This window comes from Rhinoraja longicauda, chromosome 17 (assembly GCF_053455715.1).
Source record: "Rhinoraja longicauda isolate Sanriku21f chromosome 17, sRhiLon1.1, whole genome shotgun sequence".
NCBI lineage: Eukaryota > Metazoa > Chordata > Chondrichthyes > Rajiformes > Arhynchobatidae > Rhinoraja > Rhinoraja longicauda.
Genome location: NC_135969.1, coordinates 619,531 through 639,771, shown reverse-complemented (window position 1 = coordinate 639,771; position 20,241 = coordinate 619,531). Strand labels below are relative to the sequence as shown.

General features: G+C 43.5%; 2 protein-coding genes across 2 annotated transcripts; both read right to left on the bottom strand.

Moving 5' to 3' along the window:
- Positions 1-2,547: 2,547 nt before the first annotated feature.
- LOC144601573 (uncharacterized) lies at positions 2,548-6,909 on the bottom strand. The gene is made up of 6 exons (XM_078413776.1): positions 6,814-6,909; positions 5,228-5,427; positions 3,858-4,042; positions 3,273-3,749; positions 2,800-3,159; positions 2,548-2,680 (listed from the first exon to the last, which is right to left on the bottom strand). Exons 3-6 carry the CDS (start codon positions 3,900-3,902, stop codon positions 2,594-2,596), a joined length of 969 nt encoding a protein of 322 aa, XP_078269902.1. The 5' UTR covers positions 3,903-4,042; positions 5,228-5,427; positions 6,814-6,909; the 3' UTR covers positions 2,548-2,593.
- Positions 6,910-7,131: 222 nt separating this feature from the next.
- LOC144601572 (uncharacterized) lies at positions 7,132-16,754 on the bottom strand. The gene is made up of 4 exons (XM_078413775.1): positions 16,650-16,754; positions 12,850-12,937; positions 11,145-11,334; positions 7,132-7,157 (listed from the first exon to the last, which is right to left on the bottom strand). Exons 1-4 carry the CDS (start codon positions 16,745-16,747, stop codon positions 7,138-7,140), a joined length of 396 nt encoding a protein of 131 aa, XP_078269901.1. The 5' UTR covers positions 16,748-16,754; the 3' UTR covers positions 7,132-7,137.
- Between the last annotated feature and the right edge of the window lie 3,487 nt (positions 16,755-20,241).

Genomic DNA, 20,241 nt, shown 5'->3' with positions numbered 1-20,241 from the left:
GGGACACCTACAACAACCTTTAACCACACAGGCAACCAAAGTCCACCCACGTCCACCTGCGCGCGACAAGCTACGACCCTGAAAGACAACTGAAGACAATTCACATCATTGTGTCCTCCAAAGCAATAGAATCACCCAGTATCCCTATTAAAGGGGTGTACGGTCAGCTTTCCATTCATTCTGCATCTGGACTATTTGAAAGTGATGCCATGAGAAAATACTCTGAAATACAATAACTTCATACATCAATCTTTCGACAAAATGTCAAAAAATTCCTTTATTGAAACAAAGTTTTTAAAAAAGGTTGATAAGAACATACAACAGTAACATACAACATACAAACTATAAACCTCAATAAATTTTAATAAACTTCAAACTTTAAATAAAAAACTTCAAACAGGATTGAAGTACAAAAACATGCAAAACCTAACGTCATTTATGTGTACACATTACAGTGATGGGTGATCAGATTAAATATCCAAACTAAAGTCCACACTTGGGTCCTGGGTCTCTGTTCTGGGGGTAATCCCTGGTGTCACTGGTGCAAGTGTGGGTGTGTCAAGGCAGGGCTCGTCTGTTATTGCCGGCTGCAATACAATGTATGCCTGCTGTGATGGTAATGTTTTATTCACAAAATGCTGGAGTAACTCAGCAGGTCAGGCAGCATCTCGGGAGAGAAGGAATGGGTGACGTTTCGGGTCGAGACCCTTCTTCAGACTGATGTCGGGGGTGGGACAAAGGAAGGATATAGGTGGAGACAGGAAGATAGAGGGAGATCTGGGAAGGAGGAGGGAAAGGGAGGGACAGAGGAGCTATCTGAAGTTGGAGAAGTCGACGTTCATACCACCGGGCCGCAAACTGCCCAGGCGAAATATGAGGTGCTGCTCCTCCAACTTCCGGCGGGCATCACCATGGCACTGGAGGAGGCCCATGACAGAGAGGTCAGACTGGGAATGGGAGGGGGAGTTAAAGTGCTGGGCCACCGGGAGATCAGTTGCGTTAATGCGGACCGAGCGCAGGTGTTCAGCAAAGCGATCGCCGAGCCTGCGCTTGGTTTCGCCGATATAGATAAGTTGACATCTAGAGCAGCGGATGCAATAGATGAGGTTGGAGGAGGTGCAGGTGAACCTCTGTCTCACCTGGAAAGAATGTTTGGGTCCTTTGATGGAGTTGAGGGGGGAGGTAAAGGGACAGGTGTTGCATCTCGTGCGGTTGCAGGGGAAAGTGCCCGGGGTTAGGGTGGTTTGGGTAGGGAGGGACGAGTGGACCAGGGAGTTGCGGAGGGAACGGTCTCTGCGGAACGCAGAGAGGGGAGGGGATGGGAAGATATGGCCAGTGGTGGGGTCCTGTTGTAGGTGACGGAAATGTTGGTGGATAATATGTTGGATCCGCTGGCTGGTGGGGTGGAAGGTGAGAACGAGGGGGATCCTGTCCTTGTTGCGAGTGTGGGGATGGGGAGCAAGAGCGGAGCTGCGGGATGTAGAAGAGACCCTAGTGAGAGCCTCATCTATAATGGAGGAGGGGAAGCCCCGTTTTCTGAAAAACGAGGACATCTCGGAAGCCCTAGTGTGAAACACCTCATCCCGGGCGCAGATGCGGCGTAGACGGAGGAATTGGGAGTAGGGGATAGACTTTTTGCAGGGGACCGGGTGGGAAGAAGTGTAATCCAGATAGCTGTGCGAGTCGGTGGGCTTGTAATAAATGTCCGTCACTAGCTCCGCTCTTGCTCCCCATCCCCACACTCGCAACAAGGACAGGATCCCCCTCGTTCTCACCTTCCACCCCACCAGCCAGCGGATCCAACATATTATCCACCAACATTTCCGTCACCTACAACAGGACCCCACCACTGGCCATATCTTCCCATCCCCTCCCCTCTCTGCGTTCCGCAGAGACCGTTCCCTCCGCAACTCCCTGGTCCACTCGTCCCTTCCTACCCAAACCACCCTAACCCCGGGCACTTTCCCCTGCAACCGCACGAGATGCAACACCTGTCCCTTTACCTCCCCCCTCAACTCCATCAAAGGACCCAAACATTCTTTCCAGGTGAGACAGAGGTTCACCTGCACCTCCTCCAACCTCATCTATTGCATCCGCTGCTCTAGATGTCAACTTATCTATATCGGCGAAACCAAGCGCAGGCTCGGCGATCGCTTTGCTGAACACCTGCGCTCGGTCCGCATTAACGCAACTGATCTCCCGGTGGCCCAGCACTTTAACTCCCCCTCCCATTCCCAGTCTGACCTCTCTGTCATGGGCCTCCTCCAGTGCCATGGTGAGGCCCGCCGGAAGTTGGAGGAGCAGCACCTCATATTTCGCCTGGGCAGTTTGCGGCCCGGTGGTATGAACGTCGACTTCTCCAACTTCAGATAGCTCCTCTGTCCCTCCCTTCCCCTCCTCCTTCCCAGATCTCCCTCTATCTTCCTGTCTCCACCTATATCCTTCCTTTGTCCCACCCCCGACATCAGTCTGAAGAAGGGTCTCGACCCGAAACGTCACCCATTCCTTCTCTCCCGAGATGCTGCCTGACCTGCTGAGTTACTCCAGCATTTTGTGAATAAATCGATTTGTACCAGCATCTGCAGTTATTTTCTTATATATGTGATGGTAATGTTGTTGCCTGCCGACAATATGGCATCACTGGTGGTGGCATCAGTGGTGGTCCCATCAGTGACTGTGGCTGCAACACAGAAACATATCAATATTAAGTGAAAGGCAAAGAAATCAAAGCTTTTCACAAGCTGTGTGTGACAAAGAATTCTACGTACAATTCACAAAAAGCATTATAAAATTAGATACCTGGTGAGCCTGCTGCTGTGGTGGTCCCATCAGTGGCATCTGCTGTGGTGGTCCCATCAGTGGCATCTGCTGTGGTGGTCCCATCAGAGCCTGTCCCATCTGCTGTGGTGGTCCCATCAGAGCCTGTCCCATCTGCTGTGGTGGTCCCATCAGAGCCTGTCCCATCTGCTGTGGTGGTCCCATCAGTGGCATCTGCTGTGGTGGTCCCATCAGTGGCATCTGCTGTGGTGGTCCCATCAGAGCCTGTCCCATCTGCTGTGGTGGTCCCATCAGAGCCTGTCCCATCTGCTGTGGTGGTCCCATCAGTGCCCGTCCCATCTGCTGCAGTGCCCGTCCCATGTATCCCATCTGCAGCAGATTCTGCAACACACATGAATTAATTGTGAACCTTTCATACATAACTATGAATTTTAAGGTCAAATATTTAAGTCAAATGTCCCCAAAATCCCACAAAAATCACTGAAAGTATTTACTGGCTGGGAGAAGTTATGGGCCATCGTCATGGCAGCGATGGTGTAGTTAAACCACACGTTATCTGGGATCTTGAGCAGCTCATTCTTCAAGAATCCCAGGAAGGTGTCACGTGGTGCTGGGGCTGTGCCACGGCCTCTCTGGTCCCTGGTGCCTGTTGCATGAGCTGCAACACCAATGAGTAAGATACAGGTCAATAATTTTGGGGGAAAACGGAGAAGTGGATGGATGGATGGATAAGACGAGTTCTCTGCCAAAAATTCCCCAAAAGTACTTAGGGCCTTGATCTGCTCCTGCGGACTGGCCTCTCTCTCCTGCACTTGCTTTTCCGTTGTGGTGGAGCATGCAGTGGGGCTGGCAGTGGTGCTGTTCTTTTTGCTGTGCTGCTGACTGCTGCAGGTGGTGGATCCAGAGGTTCCCTCAGGAGCATCAGACTCCTCCTCACTCGAGCTTCTGGGAAGTGGTCTCCTCTTGTCAAACTGGAAGGAAATAAATGTGTTTTTACAAACTTTCAAGACCATCAGGACATGGCAAGCAAGATGACAATCAAATGATCAATTTCACAATGTCTATGTTGTAATAATTACTTTCTTGGTGCTGCGTCGAGTCTCAACTCGTACTATGTGTGACATGTTGAAGGACCATTTGTCCAGGATCCACTCCTGCCTCTGGGTCAATATCTTGCCACCAGACCCCCCTGACTTGTTAACCTTCTGGGACAGCTTCCCATACCTTGTCCTCTGGCTTTTGAAAAACACACATAGTTGGTTATCTGTAAAAAAAGATCAGTGTGAATTGCCTGCATGCAAGAGAATGGAGACAACCACTGTCACCTGGCGATACCCTATGACAGCACCTACATCAGGAGACGTCAAGCTACCATCATCGGTCAAACCCACTGTGGCCAAAAAGTTTGCAACATCTCAAAATCCAGTGGCGACCAGAAAAATGCTACGACTCTTTGGAGACGACTCACGACGTTACAGGTGACACCCTGGTGACCGTGTGGCCAGAGCCTAGTCTCCTAAACAATCGCCTAAGTGGGACAGGCCCTTAACTCCCATCTATGACCTATTCAGTCTCCTGGATGACCCAGAGGTCACTCAGGTCCTGCTGCAGTTCCATAACACGGTCTGGAAGTGGCTGCAGCTGGAAGCACCTCTTATACCTGTAGTCCTCAAGGACACTGGAAGTCTTGTTGACTTTCCACATCCTGCAGGAGAAACATACTGCTGCCCTAACTGCCCTCTTCACTGCACCAGACCAGGGAAGATTTATGAAAGAAAAACAGACTGTAGCTGATCCTGCTGCACCCCTTTATGCCAAAGCCTCGCACTTACCCTCCACGTGGCCTCACCCCACACGGCCGCTCCACTAGTGTCTGCCTTCCTTTTAATGCACCCATTAGGAGCTGTCACTCCAGGATGCTGCCGCTTTCAGCTGCACAACTGAATCTGCCATCATATACTTGCTGACATTGAGCCCTGCTTTTCTGTTCCCGTTTTCAGTTGCTCACTGAATAGGATACTGATTAAATAATCACAATTAATCACAATCACAATCATATTTATTAGCCAAATAACTAGATCATTATATTGCTATAAAAAGTATTCAAAATATTTGGAACAATTAATAAATAAAGTTTATTAATAAAGTTTACACATAGTAATGAATCATATTTAATTTGTAATAATTGAATAGGATACTGATTAAATAACTAGACAAATAAATATAAAACTCTCAACCAATGGCTGGGTGAAGATCCATCAAGCCCCCTGTGTTCAACACCAGCCACGCTTAAGCACATCCTCACTGGGTGTAAAGTGAGCCTCTCCCAAGGACGGTACACCTGGAGACATAATCAAGTGCTCACATGCCTGGCAGCGACTCTGGAAAGCAGGAGAACAACCAACAATGCCCTGCCGCCCAGAACAACTGACCCAGTTATGGCAATTACCTTTGTTCGGGAGGGAGACCAAAGGCAACGGAAAACTCCACCAAGGACCAGGTTTGGACAGCTGGAGGCAGCTCGGGACTGGCAGATGCTGGTGGACGTAGACCAACGGCTTACGGTTCCATCAGAGATAGCCATCACCAACTTGAGGCCTGATCTTGTCCTCTGGTCTAACTCTCAGCACATGGTGTATTTTGTGGAGCCTTCGAAAGAAAGAAACTGTGATATACAGAGCTTGCAGCGAAGGCAGAACAGCGGGGAGCAAAGATCTGCCTGGTAGAAGTTGGATGTCGGGGCTTCATGGCAACATCAACAGTCAGACTGATGAAGGACCTGGGGATCAGTGGACAAGCCCTACGCCAGGCCATCAAGGAAACATCAGGGGTGGTAGAGCGGAGTAGCCAGTGGCTCTGGCTGAAGAGGAAAGACCGCATCGGTCTCCCAAATAAGCCGGCTAGGCAGATGCAGAGGGGGATGGCTCTGGGACGCCAGAACACACTGCTGAGCCTACTGGAGACATCGTGGCCCCATCAGTGAAACGTTGATGACAGCAGGAGCCCACTTGATAACCCCAATGACGTGTCTGCCCAGCCTTTCTCAACATCGGAGAAGCGTAGGTGAGTGCTTTAGCCTTCCATCACCATCGGGAGAAATTGAGAGTTGGCACTTTGGATTTTAACATCACGTCCTATGTATTTGAAAACACTGCTATTAAAAAAGTATTCAAAATATTTGGTAAAATTATCTTTAATAAAGTTTGCACAGAGTAATAAATCATATTTTACTTGTAATAATCGAATAGGATACTGATTAAATAACTGAATATATTGCTATAAAAAGTATTCAAATATTGGAAACAATTACCTTTAATATAATTTACAGTAATAAATCATATTTAATTTGTAATAATAATTTTTTTGAAAGATTGGACCATAGTTTTCATTTTATAAGAACTGATGGAAACAAATGAATGCACTTTTCTTTTAAAAAAAGTACAATTGTTAAAAATGAATAAATTAATTGCATTCTGTATCAGGAAGTCATAGATTTTGCCCGACATCAAGAGATTTGGCTCGTTCTAGGCTGTGACAAATATTTGGGTGTCTATAAATCTAAAGATTTGTAGACCCAGTGGTCTATGAATCTAAATCCCTGCACCAGCCCCACAGCCATACATTCATATCCACTATCTCCCTGTTCCTGCCCTCACTAGCACGAGATACAGAAAACAATCCAGAAATAACCACCCTAGAAGTCCTGCTTTTCAGTCTTCTTCCTAACTCTCTAAACTCACTTTGCAGAACCTCCTTCCTCTTCTTCCCGACGTCGTTCATGCCCACATGCACAACTACTTCTGGCTGTTCACCTTCCCTCTTGAGGATGTTCTGAAGTTGGTCCGAGTCATCTTGAACCCTGGTACCAGGGAGGCCACAGACCATCCTCAGCTAATTGCTCAGCTAATCCCCGCACTCACTCTTAACCTGCCTTCCCCTGATGAGATTGAAGGCATGTGCTTCTCCCGACCTTCACTGAAAGACTACAAACTTGCCTTTGGCGCTCTTTTTAAACCTACATTGCCTGTGACTCACCAAGTCCAGCCAACGGTCGTTCTTGCTGCTGCTTCTCCCAAGTTTCCTGATGATATTGACCCTTGCTTTCAGTTTATCAGCCACCCTCTTCAGGTGTTCACGATAGATGAGGGTACAGTCCAGGGTAACTCTGGGGTACATGGGGAATTCCTCATTCTTCACCGGCTCACCACAAAAGGACACAGAGCTTTGCATTGGCCACCCGATTGCTGATGTGGATGCACACATATCGGAATGGCAGGAACAAAGTCGAAGTTGCGTTCAGATCTTGTATTAGACGTCGGGGCTTAAACTCGATCCTGAATACCATGGCGGATATCGCAGTCATTGTTGTTTAAAGGTTTCTGCAAAATAAGATAAATTAGAAATATACTAGTCACAGTTTGCAAAATATCTTTTGTAAGGGAGCACAGTGACACAGATGGTAGAGTTGCTGCCCCACAACGCCAGAGACCCAGGTTCGATCCTTGACTCCACTCAGTCTACCTAAACCTACTTGATCTCCAAAATGCTGAACACTTTAATTCCCCCTCCCATTCCCATACTGACCTTTCTGTCCTGAGCCTCCTCCACTGTCAAATGGTGCAAATTGTTGGAACAGCACCACATATGTTCCTTGGGCAGCTTACTCCCCAGCGGTGTGAATATTGACTTCAAATAACCCTTGCTTTCCCTCTCTCCCCCATCCCTCCCGCTCCAAATTCTGACCAATCTGATTATCCTCCCTGATTACATTTTCTCTGTGTGCTTCGTTGTCACCTTCTCCTAGCTAACAATATCTGTTCTCTATTTTCCGTGATGTCGTATTCACACCTTACACTTCCTTTTCACTGTGTTCCCCTCTCCCCCGACTCTCAGTCTGAAGAGTAATTGCTTTAAGATATTTATGCTGTAAGCTTTACAAGTGAAAGCTGACGCTGTAATAAATAAGCAGTGTTCAAACTAAGTATATACAAACAACACCAAACATCGGGATTTTTTTAACCAAGATCGAGTTCAGTACAACAGCCACATCCTAGTATTCTGGCACCCCTGGACGCAACTTGTCTACCTAAACGAAGACAGACAAAATAACCATTAAACACGTAAGTCTGGCTTAAGAGATCATTGCTACAATTTTGATGGTAAACCTCGAGAAATGAAATATCCGCGAGCAAAAATAATCCATGCACTCACCCCATGTATTTACATTGAGAAACTATGTTTAGTTTCAAATGGCTACAGGCAGTATTTCAAAGCAAAAGACAGCAAAGTTATCCAGAATATTTTATAGTTTCATTTAGGAAAAGACTGAAGTTGCAAGATCACTTTAACTGATAAATTGTCCATTTGGTAGTAAAATAAATCTGGATTCAGCAATGCGGTTTCAATCCATGACCAAAACTGGATTCAAGAAATCTTCAACAGAAGATCAGCTCTAATAGAAATACTGGTCCTTAATTTCTAACTGGAATTCTCAATGTAATGGTAATCTCTGCACCAACTATCAACACAGACTGGATATCCCTACTATTTTGGCTATTCTGGTATTAAACATTCCCAGCCACAAAGGATCAAAATTTAAACAGAAAGAAATGAGCCAATTTGTTTTAATGTGGAATGAGTGTGACCTTTAATTAATTACAAGGATTTAAAGTATAAAGGTTATAAAAAGGGGGAAGTGCAGATCTTAACTTAGAACCTTTCAAATAGTGGTACACTTTTCTTATATAGTGGTACATCATTTGTTTTACTGAGATATCTATTTTATCTTTAGCAACTGCAGAATTCAAACTGAAGATTAAATATAATTTATCATATTAAAAGAATGGCTAGGAAAGATTTATAGGGATGTGGGCCAAACACAGGCATGTAGTTATTCCCTTTACCATGTATCTGTACACTACAGACGGCTTGCTTGTAATCATGTTTAGTCATTCTGCTCACTGGGTAGCATGCAACAAAAAAGTTTTTCATTGTACCTTGGTGCACATGACAATAAAGTAAACTTAGAACTAGTGTAGATGGGGCATTTTGGGTAAAAGGCCTGTTTCCATGCTGTATGACCCTCATACTGAAATGTATATTTTATCTTCAGTAGCTGGAGAACTCAAACTGAAGATTAACAATAATTATATTAAAAGACAACATTTATCATAAATCTATTATACATGTTGTATTAAAAAATAATTTTATACCCTGCAGTTTCACCCAATCAACTGATGAAGACTTTTTTTTCAACAGTTTAAGTATACTGACGTTTGATTCCCCTTTATTTAAGTGGCGGCAAGAGTGGGCCACTGGAGGCCTTGCAACAGCCTGGGGCTCAATTAGATCAGGCGCCGCTCCAAATGGCCATGCGTGTGGATCAGATGCAGCCTGCAGCGGCGGAGCAACAGTGGAGGGCATGGTCACATCGCCTGGTCAGGCTGACCCCTGCAACCCCAACCCACTGCCACCTTCTGGACAATGGGCCTTTATGGCCAAGTTAAGACTCTCACATTTTTAATATCTCTGAACTTGAAGGGCACAAGATGTCGCTGGAAAAATGGCAACTCTCGTGTAGTGCCTCACTGTTATCTACTAATCTCACACTCCTGTACTTAAGTATGATTGTGCCCCATTTACAACAAAACTGTATACAAAATATGAATTTCACTCCACCTAGGTACATGAGACAATACAGGACCATTGAAGTGGCTGTCAAAATGATGCTCTCAATATTAAAAGCTCTTGAGCTTTCATTTCATAGGTTATAGGAGCAGAATAAGGCCATTCGGCCCAACAAGCCTACTCCGCAATTCAATCACGGCTGATCTATCTTTCTCCTCTCAGCTCCATTCTCCTGCCTTCTCCACATAACACCTGACACATGTACTAATCAAAATTCTTAGTGTGTAGGAAAGAACTGCAGATGCTGGTTCAATTCGAAGACAGACACAAAATGCTGGAGTAAATCAGTAACACAGGCAGCATCTCTGGAGAGAAGGAATGGATGACGTTTTGGGTCGAGGCCCTTCTTCAGACTGAATCAAAATTCTTACTTGTAGCAGCACAACAGATATGTAAGCATTGTACTTTTAGCTTGTAGTTTAGTTTAGTTGTACAGCACGGAAACAGGTCCTTCGGCCCACCAAGTCCGCACCGACCAGCGATCCCCTCACATTAACACTATCCAACACACACAATGGACAATTTATATTGTTACACCAAACCAATTAACCTACAAACCTGTACGCCTTTAGAGTGTGGCAGGGAACCAAAGATCTAGGAGAAAACCCATCACACGGCACTGGGAGAACAGATAAACTCCACACAGACAAGTCAGGATGGAACCCGGGCCACTGGCGCTGTAAAGCAGCCCCTCTACCGCTGCGCCACCGTGCTGCCCTCCTTTGTAAAACCCATTGAATTATTTTGTGATCATTCTCCATTACCAAATACAATCTTGCAGCATTCCCCGATGCAGCGCCACCTACTGGACACTAGGGTGCTACATTCCTTCTTTACCCCTACCCCAGCACAAATTCGCTTCTTAAAATACAAAGTTCTGCTAAGCAAAGTGATTTAGGTCTTTGCAAACACATAAATCACCCGCATACTAATTCTTCCTATTGTATCGGTAGAGAATGTATTGATGACGCACACTTTCTGATATAGATCATTAAATAGGATTGAGAAATCGCACCCTGTCTGAATTTCCCCCTCCCTATCTAATCACCCTTATTATTTGGTCCAAAGACACAAAGCAACTGGAGTTCTTCATGCTCTGCATGAATTTCAACCGCCCAACATTACTCAATAGACACAAACAGAAGCCAGGTTCATGTATTTTTTAAAGAGGGGGATGGGGAAAGGAAGAGGGAAAGATGGATTGACCAATCTTATTAATACATAAAACTATAACTTTAATCACCAATTGCAAGGTATTATCTCATTTACACTGAGCACACAATTCAAATCCATTTGTTCTTTTTGGTGACTACTTCATTTCAAGTATTATGTTCAGTTCCTAATAAATTGCTGTTTCCTTATGGATATGTCAGAGCAAAAGGATTTTTGTTGACCATGCACAATGCGTGGAATTGGTTTGCCAGGTTCATCATTTCCTTCCACTGGTTCTACCCTATTCTTTCTCCTCGAGTGCTTGTTCTTCGATTTCTTTAAACAGTGCATGTCCCACATTTCAACAGTCATTGCAAAGGGATTCTAAACAGTATTCATACTTTGTAAGCAACACACTTTGCTTACTTACCACGATGGTTTAGATTTGGTTGATTCATCTTGTGACCGAACATCTGATTTCACCTGCTTAAGGTTTTGAATACCATCCCAAGTATGCAATTCCTTACCTGCTTCATTGGCTGATGATCCTTCAGCAGGCTTGACTTTGTTCCTCCATCTCCTCTGTCTTTTCTCACTCTCCATGTAATGTAGTTCCATATCATGGATTTCATGTTGGGTGAGTGGCCTTCCATGGACCATCCATGGCCCCGTGTATTCAAGGTCTATTTTCTTCTGACCCTTTACCTTCCCTTTAATCTGACATCAAGAACAATAATGAAAATTATTTTAATGCATAAAAACCCAACAAAAAAAGTGAATTCTCCATGGCTGGCATGAGGAATTAGAGGGAGTGTTAAAAAGCTCATAAGTCATCAGAAATAGTTTTAGACCGGAAGAATGGGAGCAATTAGAACTCAGAGGAGAGCCAAGAAATGGATAAAGAAATGCCAGATGGACTAAAGTCAAGGTGTGCAAAATCATGAGGGGAATAGATCGGATGGATGCACAGCCTTTTACCCAGAGTCGGGGAAATTAACAACCAGACGACATAGGTTTCAGGCGAGAGGGGAAATATTCAAGATAACCCAGAGGGTCAACTTTTTCCACACACAGGGTGGTACTTATATAGAAGGAGCTGCCAGAGGATATAGTTAAAACAGGTACTATAACAGCATTTAAAAAGCACTTGGACAGGTACATGTGGATAGGAAAGTTTTGAAGAGATATGGGCCAAATGTCAGCCAATGGGACTAGAATAAATCTCAGTTGGCATGGATAAGGTGGGCCGAAAGGCCTGTTTCCATACTGTGTGCCTCGAATGGTGTGAACATAAAATGGACTGCAGGAGGAAAATACTAAAAATGGCAGGTGTGGGCCCTCACAGGCAGAAACAGGGGAATTAAAGATGGAGAATGGCAGACAAGTTAAATAATTTATTTCAGTTTGTCTTAAAGAAATAATGCACGTATACGAGAGAAAAAAAGCCAGTGGGAATGAGAAATGGAAGGAAAGGAGTACGAATCAATAAAAGAGAAAAAGAGTTGTCGGCAGATTTAACTATAAACCTTTGCGCAAGACATGTAATGCTGAGACTGTATAAGGTTCTATAAGGAGAGATGCAATGTGCTGGCTCTGAAGACGGTCCAGAGGAGGTTTACAAGAATGATTCAGGAATGAGCGGGTTAGCACATGATGGGGGTTTAACAGCACTGGGGCTCTATTCGCTGGAGTTTAGAAGGTTGAGGCGGATCACATTGAAACTTACAGAATAATGAAAGGCATGGGGAGAGTGAATGTGGAAGGGATGTTTCCACTGGTGGGAGAGGCTTGGACCAGAGGTCATTGCCTCAAAATTAAAGAGTGCTCTTTTAGCAAGGAAGTAGAAGTGAGGAGAAACTTTGTTAGTCAAATGGTATTTAATCTGTGGAACTCATTGCCACAGAGGGCTGTAAAAGTCAGTGGATATTTTTAAGGCAGAAATAAACAAATTCTTGATTAGAACAGGTGTCAAGGGTTATGGAGGGAAGACAGGAAAATTGGATTAGGAGGCAGAGATCAGCCATGATTGAATGGCAGTGGACTTGATGGGCCGAATGGCCCGATTCTACTCCAAAACTTGTGAACTTTACATACGTTATATTATTGATACCATTAGTTTAGAATTAATAAATTACATTAACATTAACTGAAAACTTCAGTTTAGAAATTGATATGAATGTTATTCCAATGGCATGATGTTAAAACATTTTGTGCATATATATCACTACCCACCGCATTAATGATGTCGGATAATGGCTGACAGGGAAGACAGCTCTGGCTCCGTTCACCTTCCTGGGATAAAGACCTTTCATCCTGTTCTCTGCGTTTACAAAGACAAAAATATGCACATTTTTAGTCATTTTAACATTTTACATAATTAATTCCCAGTCAATATTTCTGCTGGCAATGCCATCACTGATTGCCCATACTTCACTTCAGTAATTGATACAGCTGTGCCTCTTGGAAGTTGGTGGGTCTCAGAAGAAAGGCACCTGAGAATGCACTTGTAGACTTTCCACCAACTACATCTTGTGCACACTTCCAAATTCTCAAAACACTATGGTGTTAAGATTCAAACAGCAAACTCATAATAACCCGAACTCTTGCTCTCAGGATTATTGGCGCAGTGGTTCCAGCACTAGTGCTCACACACGGTCAAAATGGTGCCTTATATAATGACAAAGTCATGTAGGAGATGCATTAAAATGAGGATTGACTAATATAAAAATCTGAAGTGGTGTGTGAATGTGACCCAGATTTGGTTTTAACCAATTCAATGCTTACACTAATAAATGTTGTTACTATATCTTTAAATATTACTCAAGACATATCATTTATGCATACTACTGGAATTAGAAGTAACACTAGCAAGTTTGCATGTGACAAAGCTGGGGGGCAGTATGAACTGGGAAGTGGACGTTAGGAGGTTGCAGGGTGTCTTGGACAGGTTGAGTGAGTGGGCAGATGCATGCCAGATGCAATATAATACAGATAAATGTGAGCTTATCCACTTTGGTAGCAAAAATAAGTAGGCTGATTATTATCTCAATGGTGTCGGATTAGGTAAAGGGGAAGTGCAATGAGACCTTGGTGTCCTTGTACACCAGTCACTGAAAGTAAGCGTGCAGGTACAGCAGGCAGTGAAGAAAGTTAATGGCATGTTGGCCTTCATAATGAGAGGATTTGAGTATAGGAGCAATGAGGTCCTTCTGCAGTTGTATAGGGCCCTGGTGAGACCACATCTGGAGTATTGTGGGCAGTTTTGGTCTCCTAATTTGAGGAAGAACGTCCTTGCTATTGAGGCAGTGCAGCGTAGGTTCACAAGGTTAATCCCTGGGATGGAGGGACTGTCATATGAGGAAAGATTGGAAAGACTGGGCATGTATTCACTGGAATTTCGAAGGATGAGAGGGGATCTTACAGAGACGTAAAAAGTTATAAAAGGACTGGACAAGCTAGATACAGGAACAATGTTCCCAATGTTGGGGGAGTCCAGAACCAGTGGCCACAGTCTAAGAATAAAGGGGAGGTCATTTAAAACTGAGGTGAGAAGAAACTTTTTCACCCATCCAGAGAGTTGTGAATTTGTGGAATTCTCTGCCAAAGAGTGCAGTGGAAGCCAAATCACTAGATGGATTGAAGAGAGAGTTAGACAGAGTCTAAGGGCTAGAGGAATCAAGGGATATGGGGAGAAGGGAGGCACAGGGTTACTGATTGTGGATGATCAGCCATGATCACAATGAATGGTGGTGCTGGCTCGAAGGGCAAAATGGCCTCCTCCTGCACCTACTTTCTATGTTTCTATGTAACCTCTCGATTTAAAAAAAAATGTAAAGGTTGAATTTTAAATTAATGGTCTTGGAGTAAAGGAGGGTACTGTCAGTGAGCAGTACACCCAAAATATGCTACAGGGTGATTGGTAGAGCGTCTTTTAAGGTACCCACAACAGAACCTTTTTTCCCATTTTCCTGCCAAATCAGATTGAATGGGTGCAGTGGCAACACGCACGGCTCAGTTATTTTGGAAAATAGTAGAAGCCCAGTTATTATTAATATATTTGGTGAACTTTTGTGATGGAACTACTGCAATAGATCACAAATCCTGAATATCAGCTGAGCCAACAAAAAGATATTGGGCAGATGTTTATATTTAATTATAAACAAATATTAGAGGCAATGGCAAATTGGACTGAAATTCGCCAACACAGCTCGGGGGAACAAAATCAACCAGAACAGGTGTAAATAGGAAATCCCCAATAATTGAACACAGATTCCTATCCTGGAAATAAAATATAACATATGTTTTCTTTACTTTGATTATGCTGTTTTTTTCTATTTTTAATAACTTCTTTGAATTAAAATAATTCAAATAGGCTGTAAAGAGTTTTGATAACCAGACAAATGTAAACATTCTTACTGAGGGCAGGAAACATGTTCCCAATGTTGGGGGAGTCCAGAACAAGGGGCCACAGTTTAAGAATAAGGGGTAGGCCATTCAGAACTGAGATGAGGAAAAACTTTTTCAGTCAGAGAGTTGTGAATCTGTGGAATTCTCTGCCTCAGAAGGCAGTGGAGGCCAATTCTCTGAATGCATTCAAGAGAGAGCTGGATAGAGCTCTTAAGGATAGCGGAGTCAGGGGGTATGGGGAGAAGGCAGAAAAGGGGTACTGATTGAAAATGATCAACCATGATCACATTGAATGGCGGTGCTGGCTCAAAGGGCCGAATGGCCTCCTCCTGCACCTATTGTCTATTGTCTATTGACTTGACAGCAGGAGAAACCGATGGGAGTTTAGCTTCCTGAAAGGTTGTTAGAAACATGCCAAGGCTGGGTCTCAGCCAGCTCAACCCTGGACGAGGCCACATTGGCAAAAATGTATTGCTATACATTTCAGGGGCAAAGCAACACAGGACAATTGGAGCTTATATCTGTACCAGATTAGTACTTAAGATTGTTTGGAGGGAGGGAAGGAAGGAAAGGAGGAAGAAAAACTTGGCATCCGAATGTTTCTCACTGCACTGACAAATTTAATGCAAAAAAAAGCAGTGATTTTAAGGGTTACAAATATAATTAAGACAATAGAACACATATATTATTCATTGTCTCCATTCAAATTACTTTGTTAAAATATCTTGGCTGCCAGATGCTAATATCATTTGACAAGAGATAAATACTTTTCTTCATTGATATCCACTTGCCTTTAGCACAGACATTTAAGCAATGTTAACAGATCATGCTGAAACAAATGTACATGGCTATTACATAAATGAAAGCAGTGAAAATAATGAAGTACACCAATGCATTATTAAACATTTAACGTTAGAAGTGGTTGAATTCTTTTAATTTGACTGTACAATTTATGTTGCTGGCTAACATATAGATAGGGATCATTGTTGTACAAAGTTTTGAAAAACTGTCCATGCCTTTGAGGGAAGTTAGTTTTGAAAACATCCTTTCCTTTATTACATTTAAATTGTCATACAAGGGGAATTTTCAAACCCAGTTGAAATTCATATATTTTCTTTTCATCCAGTCAAACCCCTGTCCCGTCTCCATTAATGGTGTGGATGTGCAGTTTACCGGGAAGTACAAATACCTTGGAGTGTACTTGGACAGTAAAATGGACTGGTCCAGGTACGCTGAGACCCTGTACAAGGGACAGTTGGATTCATGGGAGGTGATCTTGGAGGGGAGGATGCTCCTCAAACTGCGGAGCATCTTGGACAATACAGCTCCACCCCCTCCATGACACACTAGTCAACCTGATGAGTTCCTTCAGCAACAGACTGGTTCCACCAAGAGGCAGGACAGAACGCCACAGGACATCCTTCTTCGTTGTGGCTATCAAACTGTACAACTCCTCCCCCTTCTGTCATGGTATAGACTGAGACTGACTCGACCCCACCCCACCCCCCCCCCCCCCCCCTCCATGCACATCCCCATTCCTTTCCACTCATCACTTTAATTTGGGATAAATAAAGTTCTTTCATATCGTATTAATTGCTAACAGGAATTATATGTTAAAATCATACCCGTCAGATTGCGGTTGGCACTTGACACATCTGGTGGCCTGCCTGATGACACCCCACATGCTTGCCCTTTTCTCCCTCTCCATGTAATGTAGTTCCATATCATGGATTTCATGTTGGGTGAGTGGCCTTCCATGGACCATCCATGGCCCCGTGTATTCAGGGTCTATTTTCTTCTGACCCTTTACCTTCCCTTTAATCTGACATCAAGAACAATAAAGAAAATTATTTTAATGCATAAAAACCCAACAAAAAAAGTGAATTCTCCATGGCTGGCATGAGGAATTAGAGGGAGTGTTAAAAAGCTCATAAGTCATCAGAAATAGTTTTAGACCGGAAGAATGGGAGCATTTAGAACTCAGAGGAGAGCCAAGAAATGGATAAAGAAATGCCAGATGGACTAAAGTCAAGGTGTGCAAAATCATGAGGGGAATAGATCGGATGGATGCACAGCCTTTTACCCAGAGTCGGGGAAATTAACAACCAGACGACATAGGTTTCAGGTGAGAGGGGAAATATTCAAGATAACCCAGAGGGTCAACTTTTTCCACACACAGGGTGGTACTTATATAGAAGGAGCTGCCAGAGGATATAGTTAAAACAGGTACTATAACAGCATTTAAAAAGCACTTGGACAGGTACATGTGGATAGGAAAGTTTTGAAGAGATATGGGCCAAATGTCAGCCAATGGGACTAGAATAAATCTCAGTTGGCATGGATAAGGTGGGCCGAAAGGCCTGTTTCCATACTGTGTGCCTCGAATGGTGTGAACATAAAATGGACTGCAGGAGGAAAATACTAAAAATGGCAGGTGTGGGCCCTCACAGGCAGAAACAGGGGAATTAAAGATGGAGAATGGCAGACAAGTTAAATAATTTATTTCAGTTTGTCTTAAAGAAATAATGCACGTATACGAGAGAAAAAAAGCCAGTGGGAATGAGAAATGGAAGGAAAGGAGTACGAATCAATAAAAGAGAAAAAGAGTTGTCGGCAGATTTAACTATAAACCTTTGCGCAAGACATGTAATGCTGAGACTGTATAAGGTTCTATAAGGAGAGATGCAATGTGCTGGCTCTGAAGACGGTCCAGAGGAGGTTTACAAGAATGATTCAGGAATGAGCGGGTTAGCACATGATGGGGGTTTGACAGCACTGGGGCTCTATTCGCTGGAGTTTAGAAGGTTGAGGCGGATCACATTGAAACTTACAGAATAATGAAAGGCATGGAGAGAGTGAATGTGGAAAGGATGTTTCCACTGGTGGGAGAGGTTTGGACCAGAGGTCATTGCCTCAAAATTAAAGAGTGCTCTTTTAGCAAGGAAGTAGAAGTGAGGAGAAACTTTGTTAGTCAAATGGTATTTAATCTGTGGAACTCATTGCCACAGAGGGCTGTAAAAGTCAGTGGATATTTTTAAGGCAGAAATAAACAAATTCTTGATTAGAACAGGTGTCAAGGGTTATGGAGGGAAGACAGGAAAATGGGATTAGGAGGCGGAGATCAGCCATGATTGAATGGCAGTGGACTCGATGGGCCGAATGGCCCGATTCTACTCCTATAACTTGTGAACTTTACATGCGTTATATTATTGATACCATTAGTTTAGAATTAATAAATTACATTAACATTAACTGAAAACTTCAGTTTAGAGATTGATATGAATGTTATTCCAATGGCATGATGTTAAAACATTTTGTGCATATATATCACTTCCCTCCGCATTAATTATGCCGGATAATGGCTGACAGGGTAGACAGCTCTGGCTCTGTTCACCTACTTCGGATGAAGAACTTTCATCCTGTTCTCTGCGTTTACAAAGACAAAAATATGCACATTTTTAGTCATTTTAACATTTTACATAATTAATTCCCAGTCAATATTTCTGCTGGCAATGCCATCACTGATTGCCCATACTTCACTTCAGCAATTGATACAGCTGTACCTCTTGGAAGTTGGTGGGTCTCAGAAGAAAGGCACCTGAGAATGCACTTGTAGACCTTCCACCAACTACATCTTGTGCACACTTCCAAATTCTCAAAACACTATGGTGTTAAGATTCAAACAGCAAACTCATAACAACCCGAACTCTTGCTCTCAGGATTATTGGCGCAGTGGTTCCAGCACTAGGGCTCACACACGGTCAAAATGGTGCCTTATATAATGACAAAGTCATGTAGGAGAAGCATTAAAATGAGGATTGACTAAAATAAAAATCTGAAGTGGTGTGTGAATGTGACCCAGATTTGGTTTTAACCAATTTAATGCTTACACTAATAAATGTTGTTACTATATCTTTAAATATTACTCAAGACATATCATTTATGCATACTACTGGAATTAGAAGTAACACTAGCAAGTTTGCAGGTGACAAAGCTGGGGGGCAGTATGAACTGTTAAGTGGACGTTATGAGGTTGCAGGGTGACTTGGACAGGTTGAGTGAGTGGGCAGATGCATGCCAGATGCAGTATAATACAGATAAATGTGAGCTTATCCACTTTGGTAGCAAAAATAAGTAGGCTGATTATTATCTCAATGGTGTCGGATTAGGTAAAGGGGAAGTGCAATGAGACCTTGGTGTCCTTGTACACCAGTCACTGAAAGTAAGCGTGCAGGTACAGCAGGCAGTGAAGAAAGTTAATGGCATGTTGGCCTTCATAATGAGAGGATTTGAGTATAGGAGCAATGAGGTCCTTCTGCAGTTGTATCGGGCCCTGGTGAGACCACATCTGGAGTATTGTGGGCAGTTTTGGTCTCCTAATTTGAGGAAGAACGTCCTTGCTATTGAGGCAGTGCAGCGTAGGTTCACAAGGTTAATCCCTGGGATGGAGGGACTGTCATATGAGGAAAGATTGGAAAGACTGGGCTTGTATTCACTGGAATTTCGAAGGATGAGAGGGGATCTGACAGAGACGTAAAAAGTTATAAAAGGACTGGACAAGCTAGATACAGGAACAATGTTCCCAATGTTGGGGGAGTCCAGAACCAGTGGCCACAGTCTAAGAATAAAGGGGAGGTCATTTAAAACTGAGGTGAGAAGAAACTTTTTCACCCATCCAGAGAGTTGTGAATTTGTGGAATTCTCTGCCAAAGAGTGCAGTGGAAGCCAAATCACTAGATGGATTGAAGAGAGAGTTAGACAGAGTCTAAGGGCTAGTGGAATCAAGGGATATGGGGAGAAGGGAGGCACAGGGTTACTGATTGTGGATGTTCAGCCATGATCACAATGAATGGTGGTGCTGGCTCGAAGGGCAAAATGGCCTCCTCCTGCACCTACTTTCTATGTTTCTATGTAACCTCTCGACTTAAAAAAAAATGTAAAGGTTGAATTTTAAGTTAATGGTCTTGGAGTAAAGGGGGGTACTGTCAGTGAGCAGTACACCCAAAATATGCTACAGGGTGATTGGTAGAGCGGCTTTTAAGGTACCCACAACAGAACCTTTTTTCCCATTTTCCTGCCAAATCAGATTGAATGGGTGCAGTGGCAACACGCACGGCTCAGTTATTTTGGAAAATAGTAGAAGCCCAGTTATTATTAATATATTTGGTGAACTTTTGTGATGGAACTACAGCAATAGATCACAAATCCTGAATATCA

Coding starts and splice junctions, on each gene's coding strand:
- LOC144601573 (XM_078413776.1), bottom strand. CDS start 3,902: ATGTCACACATAGTACGAGTTGAGACTCGACGCAGCACCAAGAAA. Junction 3,160..3,272: donor CCCATAACTTCTCCCAGCCA/GTAAATACTTTC, acceptor TGTGTGTTGCAG/AATCTGCTGCAGATGGGATA. Junction 2,681..2,799: donor CACAGCAGCAGGCTCACCAG/GTATCTAATTTT, acceptor TCTGTGTTGCAG/CCACAGTCACTGATGGGACC.
- LOC144601572 (XM_078413775.1), bottom strand. CDS start 16,747: ATGGAACTACATTACATGGAGAGGGAGAAAAGGGCAAGCATGTGGGGT. Junction 12,938..16,649: donor TGCCAACCGCAATCTGACGG/GTATGATTTTAA, acceptor TTGTAAACGCAG/AGAACAGGATGAAAGGTCTT. Junction 7,158..11,144: donor ATCATCAGCCAATGAAGCAG/GTAAGGAATTGC, acceptor CTTATTTTGCAG/AAACCTTTAAACAACAATGA.